This window comes from Hippichthys cyanospilos, chromosome 15 (genome assembly GCF_059441005.1).
Source record: "Hippichthys cyanospilos isolate Australia breed blue-spotted pipefish chromosome 15, RoL_Hcya_1.0, whole genome shotgun sequence".
NCBI classification, from domain to species: Eukaryota; Metazoa; Chordata; class Actinopteri; order Syngnathiformes; family Syngnathidae; genus Hippichthys; species Hippichthys cyanospilos.
The window spans coordinates 6075001-6085244 of NC_142383.1; the positions used below are offsets into that span (position 1 = coordinate 6075001).

At 37.3% G+C, this 10244-nt stretch overlaps 1 protein-coding gene across 1 annotated transcript in view; it reads right to left on the bottom strand.

Annotated features, from left to right (window-relative positions):
* anxa4 (annexin A4) overlaps window positions 1–10165 on the bottom strand; it is a 10663-nt gene extending 498 nt beyond the window's left edge. The window contains exons 1-12 of the mRNA XM_088434156.1: window positions 10040–10165; window positions 7915–7965; window positions 6167–6254; window positions 5689–5783; window positions 3713–3826; window positions 3538–3628; window positions 2544–2623; window positions 2234–2290; window positions 2065–2158; window positions 1126–1221; window positions 988–1046; window positions 776–898 (exon numbers count right to left, since the gene is read on the bottom strand). Coding sequence (XP_088290282.1) covers window positions 776–898; window positions 988–1046; window positions 1126–1221; window positions 2065–2158; window positions 2234–2290; window positions 2544–2623; window positions 3538–3628; window positions 3713–3826; window positions 5689–5783; window positions 6167–6254; window positions 7915–7923 — 906 coding nt within the window. The 5' untranslated portion in view covers window positions 7924–7965; window positions 10040–10165. The remainder of the gene's footprint in view (window positions 1–775; window positions 899–987; window positions 1047–1125; window positions 1222–2064; window positions 2159–2233; window positions 2291–2543; window positions 2624–3537; window positions 3629–3712; window positions 3827–5688; window positions 5784–6166; window positions 6255–7914; window positions 7966–10039) is intronic.
* Window positions 10166–10244: the final 79 nt, after the last annotated feature.

Genomic DNA, 10244 nt, shown 5'->3' on the forward strand with positions numbered 1-10244 from the left:
CCACTGCTCACATCAATAAAATAACCAGATCTTCATATTTCCATTATCGATCCATTAATCTGTCCGCAACCCTCTCTCACCACCACCATCCTGGTTCTCAGCCTCGTCACCTCGCATCTTGATGACTGTAACTCACTTCTCTTCGAGCTCCCCTACAAATCCCTCCATAAACTTCAACTGATACAGAGGGCCAGCTTGTATTATCACCGGAACCTCTTTCTCTCACCACTTCATCTCGCTCCCTCCTCCTCCCTTCAGCTTATTGTGCTTTCTGCCCATCTCATCACCACGGGAAGCAGAGCCTTCAGTCGCTCTGCCGCAAAACTCTGGAACTCGCTTCCACCTGACATCTGCAATATTGATTCCCTCTCTTCAAATCCAAATTCAAAACACATTTAATAAAAACTTCTTACTACCTGTGGGCATGCTTTCAATTTTATGGTGTCTGTGTTTGCAGTTTTATTTATTATAATGTGTTTTCATCCTTCTGTAAAGTGTTCCTTGGGAGTCTAAAAAATGCCATATTCCTAATGGTAAATGTCATAATGTTCTAAAAATGTATCATTATTATTAAAAGACACTTTTTAATGGATTGTGTATAAATAATTATGTCTCTGAAATTGTTTTAAATGTGTGTTAGTAGATCAATAGATCGATAGGTAGATAGATAGGACAGCTATAGTGTAACTAGCCACATAGCTAGATTAGATAACGTCAATTCCAGGGTGCATTGCTGTGATTGACAGATTAACTGACTGCCGATTCAGTATCTCACCTTAATGAAGGAGTGTAGAGACTTGCCATACATCTTCAGGAACTGCGCCTTGATGTCCAACATGTCAATCTCAGCCCTTGACACCATGATCCTCACGAGAACACTGTCCGTGGTGCCCAGACCCTGCTCACATGCGTACAATGTCAGCAAACATATCAGTAAACATGTCAAAGTGAATTCTTAATGGCCTTGTTGAAGAACAATCTCTTCACCTTCATTGATTTGTACAGACGTTCTGCAAAGAATGCATGCTTGTTCCTCATGCATTTCACTGGAGGAAGACAACACAAATTCAATATTTCTGCCTGTAGTCAACACCCACAGTTTTGTTAATACTGCGATCGACTCACCTATGGCCAGGAAGACATCCTCCAGACAACCTGACATCTCCCTTTTGATGCTTTCCTCAATGTCTCTCCCAGATATCTTCTGGTACTCGTCGAACACTGAACAAAAAAAAAAAAAAAAAATGGGGTAACATATGAACTGGTTGTTAAGTATTGTGTCATCACTTCGCTTCATTCTTTGCTTTTTTGTTACAGCCTTGCCATACTGAGAATAAACAGCTATAGAAAAATAAAAATGAATGTTTCAGCCTAATTCCAAAAGGAAATTTAACAAGGGAAAGTCCCATCAAAAATTGTACACTCACCTGAAAATTATGAAAGAAATGAAAGAAGTGAATGCTACAGTATGTCTTGCACTCTAAACTGTTCACTGGCCAATTGCATAGAGAAAAACAACCATTCGCATTCACAGCAACACCATAGGGAAATTTTGTCTTCAACCTAACGTGTACGGAATGTAAAAACTAAAAACAAAATATAACACTGCGAGTATAAAACAAAAGTTTGGATGAAGCTAATCAAGTCACTTCAACATAAGGCCTGGGCAGCAAAAGGACACCAGATGGCGCCAAAGCAATAGAGTTATTCATTTGGCATGAGCATAAAATCATTGAGGTTTTGCGTTGAATAATCTAGGCTAGGCTGTTGCACTCATTACTCAATCAATTCTATTAATATACGATGTGACAAACTTGGCACTCTTATTTTTGGACAGTTATGTTTTTTTCTAGAAACTCTCAAGCTTTTCAGGCTGAATGGGGGTGCAAGGTAATAAAAAAACAAAAACAAACAATGAGCAGAAAGGTAATACCTTCCAGATGCATGATAAGTGGTACTGTATAGAACATTATTGGTGAAGAAATCTGACACATATAAGCCTCTCATGACAGAAAGCCGATCAAATCCCCAGATCTTGACATTTTTACACTTGTGCATGAGTACCTCGTAACAGATGCTTCTGGTTCCTAACACAAAGCACAGTCAGGAATTTCACCTCATCCGTGCCCCATCGAGCCTCGCCTGCCTCATATATTTCCTGCAGGTATCACATTGATACATTTATGACTTCATTTTTATTACAGTTTCCAGAAAGATCGAAGTAAATCCTTGCCTTGGCATCTTGCAAAGCCTGGGCCTCGTTCACCGTGTTGCTTTCATCACGTCCAGCCTGCATGACAATTGACAAGTGTGCATGTAATGATACTTGCATTAGAAAAAAAATACCATGTTTGATTTCATTTGTTTGTTTTGGTATTTGCTGCATTCACGCTAGGTTTCTTGACGTCACTGAATTGTTCGCAGGTGTCAATGTGAAAAATTGTTTGTCTATATGGGCCCTGATGAATAGTTCAAGGTGTGCTAAATCTTTCACCTTAAGGAAAGGCTTCAGCCTAGCCACAACTCTATTATCCATATCTTACCGTGAGCAAAGAGACCAAAACCCTCTGGAACATTCCCGATGTGTCTCCACACACATCGTCCTCCAGGTCCTTCCCATATTCTGACAAAACAGACGTTGATATAGAATTTTAAAATGGTGAGTGGTGTATCTGCACTAATTGATTTTGTTTGTTTGTTTTGAAAGTAGACAAAAAACATGGCTATCATGGAGAAAAAGAAGTACAGTATGTCACTGAAACATAAATACTTTACACCTCCTCAAAAAACAAACCAACCACGTCCTCATATATGACAGTGCGGGGAGTCTCTCCAAAATATCATACACGATACATGCCTGTATGCTGGGGTACATATTACAAGTACTTTTGCAAATCTATGTTACTTATACACTGAAAAAATAACATTGACTGAGAATTGTGCTCATTGCTCCTCTCTCAGAACCAGCCCCTCGTGATCAGAGAAAATGACAGGGTCCTCAGTTTGTTATTTCATTGATTGAGTACCGCCCTGTCTCAACAGTCCACTTGGACATTGTAAAAGGTGCGCCAGACAGACAGATAGATAGATAGCTAACTAAATAGATAGAATGCCACTATTGTCATCGTATAGCAGGTATACAAAGAAAGCAGGGCTGTTGTGCCGATTGGTGTATATTACATGAATGTGAAAAAATAGAATCAATAAAATAGAATAAAAAGCATAGTTTTGCAGAATGCAAATGTTATTTTCAGTGTGTTTTGTTGTTATTCAGAGCGTTAAGACATCAAAAGAACTCATATTTTATAAGAAATTTAATCACCATTGTGCCAACAGTAACATATAATCATATGTACAGTTAACTGTCGGAACTATAAAAAAACACGACACAGGCGCTTCAATATTGTGCCTTCAGTGTACCTAATGATAAGACTGTTGTGGCAGTAAACAGTAGTTGTGACTTATTAGCTGCTCAGTTACGACTTATGCCAATTTCCCATCAGCTAGAGTTAAAATGGTAGCGCTGTTGCCACTCACCCTTCTTGTAGACTGCACTGATGGATTTGATCTCATCATTTGACCTAGAAGCCAGAATATCGACGAGGCACGCCTCCTCTGTTCCAGCCCCCTGTAGTCATACAAGAAATGTTATAACATGTTCTAAAAATAGAAGTCTAGGACAATAACATTAAATTATATCAATTTTTCTCACCTTAATGGCATGTCTGAGCTCGTAGGCGTCATACACAGGCGCAAGCATGAGCAGACCCAGCACCACGCTCCTGAAGTTCCCGCTCAGCTCCGAGGTCAGCTCGTCAGCCAGGTCCTGAGAAGATGGGCGACAGGTAAGCCACACACACGCACACGCACACACACACACACGTTCCAAACCATGCCATTAAATCTTTTGGGGATAGGCGAGCACCAAAACCAAGTATCAATCCCAGGCTTTCTTTCAAATTATTGGTTCGCAGTGACAGCCAATAATAGAATCAGCTGCTCTCTTGGAGCAGTTTAACAAACACGAACTAGAAATTAAAAGTTAGAAAGATAGAAAATTGGCATTACTTTCATGACATTTTAATGAAATGCTACTTTGGAATAGGTGGGTTGAAAAAAAAAATCTTTCATTGTTTTTTGGAGAAATTTTGTGTATCAAACATACTATTTATATCGGTACTTGGTATCAGAGACTACTCAACACTTGAGTACTGGTATCTGCCTAAAAAAAAATTATATTGAACATCCCACCCTCAGTAATTTACAGAAGAGTGGAGCAGTCAATGTGGTGTGAAAAGCAAACTGACAAACCTATTCCAAAGTATTTGCAAGTACTGTATGTTGAACAACCTCCCAAATACATTCGAAATGTAGTTGCAAATATGGTTGTTATCGAATGGTATGTTAAAACATGCTACAAAAATAGTCCCATACTGCCAGGAATACTGTACTGACTTGCACATGAACAAGAATAAATAAATAAATGTCAATTTACTTTTTTGCATTTGGCCAACATTGCACTAATATGTTTGAAAATCAAGCATTAGGTAAGCATTGTTTGATAATAATAATGTTTGATAATTTCTTATTATGACTGCTCATCAACAGGGTGTGCGTAGATGCAAGTCAATACTCTGGCTTATGAGAAAAAAAAAGAAATACAATACTATTATTATTAAAAAATATATTCATATTGATAATAATAATAATGATAGTATATATTTTGTATTGAGCTTACAAGTACATTCAAACATAATTGCCTTCTAAAAAGTTTGTAAGTCAATGTTTACTACACATCAGCAGCTCTATGCTTCTGTAGTTATTTATCAAAAAACTCACTATGCAATTACACTTCAGAAGATCATTGCCAATGTGAATCAGGTCTGTTGTTGTTGTCTTTAGGTACATTCTCCCAATGATGGCTAACTTAGCTCACCTCCAGTATATTCACCTTCAGAATATTATATTACTCGATTACAATATATTTTTTTTCTTGATGACTATGCAACCTGTGGCCCGCAGCCCAGTATCCGGGCTCTTGATTTACTTGTTTCATTTTAAACTGTATGACCAAGTTTCCACTACAGAGTCCCAGCTATTTGTACACCAGCAATTATTGTCAACGTTTTTACAACATGTCCACCAAACATTCGGTATTCATTTGAATAATGCTTGTCACTTCTCAATATGAAATACACTGAAAAGAAATTGCACCATTTTCCTGATCTGCTGGGGTTACTTTCAGAGTACACGCAGTATGACTCACTCTCTTTTAACAGCCTTCCTGAGCTTGCCACACCACAGTCTAATGATAATCCTTTCATGAATGTGGCAAACATGGCCACCTCTTCTCATCAAGTTAATATATGATCTCAGTGACTACCAAGCACAGTTGGTGACCTTACTTTTAAGCAATTGTGCAGCCTGGTTCGATGCCCCTTCGCGCAGCTTATAACGCTCTCATTGTGTTAAGGTTCTTAAAGCCATTTCTGCTTTTTCGCTCTAATGATTAACAGTCACGTTATCAGCGCCATGGCAACAAAGCCTGAGTTTGCCTGGCGTGCAGAGGGAGAAAAAAAAAACATGGAGATTTAAGATGTGATAATATCAATTTTCCAAGTCTCCAGCTGTTTCCTTTTGTTTCTCGGTATAATTAGGATTGGCGACAACGCCATTTTGTTCACTCACCTTGCCCACCAGTTGTTTGAAGGCCTCCTTGATACGCTGCCTCTGGGCGATGGTGCGGTGGGCTAATATCTCAATGATGACAGCCTCGTCAGTGCCTGCAAGACACTTTTTTTCATTAAAACAACAGAACAATAATCATTTTCTTTACTCCGGGGTGAAGCATCTGTCTTGTGATTTGGTCACAGAATCAGGCAAAAAGCAAGTTAGCATCCACAAAGAAAACATCTGTTTGGAATTGAGTCAGGGGGGGATGATTAAGCTTACTAACTAAATCAACATTCCCATTCGCACAATTGCCGACAGAAACACAATTGTGGCAGCCATATATGCCTGAATGCACACACAATTGAGGCAAGGCACAAAATATTAGCATGAACGGGCAATGAAGAGAACCTGAGCAAGATGGAATTTTTTACTTTTTCGAGAAGTAGGAGGAGTTGTTTGTTTTTCCGTGGAGACACTATTTTGTGAGACTCACCAGCTCCCTTCATGGCCTCGCGAAGTCTCTGGGCGTCTGCCTCTGGGTTGAACCCAGATGCCTCTGTCACTGTTCCACGGTTTCCAATCTAGTTGTTAAAAACAAAAAGAAACAATGAAAAGAAAGCAGAAAGAAAAGGAAGTAGTAAATTATGAAGACATGGACAATGACTTAGTTTAAATAACATTTTTGGAGCATTTCAGGGGACATGTTATGGAAAAATAACTTTTCAGACTGTTTATTGTATGCAAATAGTTTTTTCTCCGGAGTGCTGTTCCCTTCATCAAGTAACTTTGTTTTATTGAACTAAGATCTTCTGTGTTAATGAGCATCAACATCCATTGTTGTATTTCTGGTAATATGTTAACAGAGTGTGTCTTTCTAAATTTAGGTCCTGCGAAAGGCGGGACAGTTATAATTTATGGTTTGTACAAGAACATGCTTGGGAAACCCTATTATAGGATGTGTATGCATCATAATAATTATGTGTATACTGACAAAAATTTAGGCAAGTAGACATGGGTAAATTCAATAACCCCGTTAGTAAAATGAAGTATAACACATAATTAATCAAATTTAAGAGCTACCACACACTGTGCAGTGCTTCTCAACTTGATTAGAAGTCAACCATAGCAACAATGACAGCTGGCCGCTAACCCCCACAGATTGAGCGATGATGTAATGTGTGGACTTCCTGCAATGTGAACTGTGTGACACTGTTCTGGGGCTCCTCATACAATTATGCTGCATTGTATCACTTTTTTAATCCCTAGATAGGGTCTCAGTAAAGGAGCACACAGTTTGCTATAGAAAAAGGGTGCATGTGACAATAAAGACAAATATTTGCATATATTCAAAGACAGGACTCACTCTCATTCACTTGACTAGACCAAGGAAGGTAAACATTGCTAATGTTAATTTTAAAAAATAAACTCCGCTATTGCTTGCACATATACATTTAAGATTGCGAATATAACTAAGTATTGTTGTAAAACACATATCGTCTGCAGTTTGATGACTAGTGTTTTCAGCTTTAAAAAAAAAAAAAAATCTGACTGCTTTTCGGAGACCAATTTATAAGTGAGTTCTGGTTTTGTTTGAAATGACAACAAATAAAAGTGGAAGATGAACATTTCAGTTATTACTATGATACAGGGTTAGGATTAATAACAAAAAAAAACAATAAAAAACATGAACAGCCGAACAGAACATATAACATTAAACTGTGACATATAACTCATACATGAACAGTTTTGTTTCAAGCATTTATAGATGAAAGAGGAGTGATTTAAAGTATTTGAGTAGTGTTTGAACACTATTAGCTTAACTCCTAATTCAAATACACAAAATCACCAGAAAACTTAGTATCATTTTTTTTAAGTATTCAATTAAAAAGCTTTCATGATTTTACAATCATTACTTCATTTGCAAAAAGACCAATGTACAAAATACTTTTTTTGTTTAATATTCTTTCAATATTCTTTTTATTATTATTTTTTAGCTTTTTTAAACTGCTTCAATAACAAAGTTACTTTAAGAATAACTCTTACCAAACATTGTTACTTGACCAATTTGAGGTTGAAGTTACATGTCATTGCATCTGTTATGCATTGAAAAAAAATGGTGACGGATACAGGCCTATTTTCTCAGTTTCCAACAAAGGAGAAAGCACCACAATTGTTTTCTGGTGTTTATTAATAAAACAAAATCTGTAAGGGTGAGGTTTCAAAAAACATGATCAGACTTACTGCTGCCATAGTAAGATGAATGGAGATGCCTTTCAGGGAGTAAAGGTAAAGCTGCAAAATAATGTGGCTCAGTTATTAACATGGAAGCATAGCATCAGGTTGTATTGTTCACGGTGACACTCATTAACCACCATCTCAATAATGCATGGGCTTCATCGTCCCATGGAGGCTCTCGCTCACAGACATTTGCCTGTTGACGAGCTCGCTCGCCTCCCAGCTAATCCCATTAAGAGTTGTTTTGTGCTTTTGCTAGATCACACCTGTAATTAAATCAACTGCGCGGCACAGCTAACTGTTTCCTGCCGGCGTGGATCATCTATCTGCCGTGCTGAAATGGATGCATAATGTCCACCCATACCCCCTCAGGATGTTGATGTTTGTGAATTTAATTCAATTCGTCCGTCCATTTTCTATCACGCTCGGTAATGCGGGCCTTGGATGAGCAGAAGGATATCCCATCTGACTATGGGCGGGAGGCAGTCCACATCCTGAATTGGTCACCATCCATCCATAGGGAAATATTTTACTTCATGTTATGTAATGGTCAGTGTTTCTCTAATGTTTAATTTTCTATTTGATTTTAATCTATTCTATTTTCTAATTTATTGTAATGGCTTTACTTTTGTATTAAATGTATTATATTCATTACAATTCCCTCCAGCCAATTCAAAGTCATAATTTAATTTTTATTTATTTATTATACTGAATTTAATTACCTTTACACAATCACACCAAAGTTTACTTAAATTATTTTTTGTTTACTTCTCTGTTAATTTTGATTATGACATTGTTTATGCAGCCTCCACTTAATGATATTGTGCAATTAAATTTTATTTCAATGTAGTCATTTCATTTAAAATTAAAAGTTTAATGTAAAGTATATTCTTACTGGTTATACTGCCTTTATGCAATCTTGGGGCATAGTTTATTTGTAATGTTTTTAATTTATTATTTGCATGGCTTTATTGATGATGATACCTTCATGCTGTCAAAGCACATAAATTTAATGACATTTATTTTGCATATATTTTATTAACTTTTTTATTAAATCTATATTGCGGATTATAATCCGTACATCCACTTCCATACTGCTTATCCTGATTCCATCGCAGGTAAATTCAACAAGATAAATATTAGGTGATCAAACATGCAAATACTGTTAACATATAGTATTTCTACTGTATACTTAACAGTAGGACCTGGGGGCTGCCATCAGATGTATTTGCGGCAATGTGTGTCATCATCACACATTTGACTCCTTTAAGTATGTAAATACACACATGGGTGTGTGTTTGTTGTTCCACACTATTACTATTACTGTACTTCTTTTGTGCAGTGTGTTTCCATCCGTTCATCCATTTTTGATTATGATAGCATTCAATGGGGGCACTGGCGAGCTGGAACCTACTGCAGCTGAAATTGGGGCCAAGGTATGTACACTGATTAAAAAGGGTAATTTAAAGTGTTCAATTATCCTTATTGTTCATGCATATGTTCAATTTAGGATGAAGCACATAGAGAACATCCAAACAACAAAAATTCCAAAGATAATGGACCTTATAGCTTCAGATATCAGGCAGGCATGCTAACCACTTTCACACGTTGCCGCTCTTTATTCGAACAGTGCGTTAAATCCGCCATTAACAAGCTTGTAAAATGAGCTATAAACGAAGTGAATGTGTAAATTACTACACAAAGGTTATGTAATTATTCTACAGTACAACATAACCTAATACAGCTTAAATTAATGTAACATGTAAAAAAGGTCATGTAAAAGTATGTGATTCATACAGTCATATGGCATTAATCATAAAACAATACTGATGTACTGCCAAGGATTGAGCCATAGGATTGGGAAAAAAAATATGCATATACAAATCTAACTTTGTGTTACCTTCTTAACACCAAAAGGCACTGTTCAAATAAAACAGAGTTGAATAGTCGGGGCATGTTGGCCAAGAGTTTAAAAAGCAACCATGAACTTGTAATAAAATTGGGCACACCCAGAAGTGACCGAGCGTACCCACTGTGCCGCAGTCTCAACTCTATTGCGTCAAATTAAAATATAGCAAAAAGTGTATTGCTCTAAACACCCATCTCGTTGAAAACGGAACAAAAGTCATACCTGTGCCGACCACCTCGTAGTCTGTACGTAAGCCAAAAAACGGCGTAAACCAGGAAACTAAAGGTTTTTATCACTCAGCTGACCTCAAGTCCCACCTACTCTGGTGTTGCGTTTTTATTTTTTGCAAGCGCATTCTCGTTATGCTGATGCGTTCATGTACTGAAGCAAAAAAGGAAGGCGCATTTTACTATTTAAGCTATTTCAC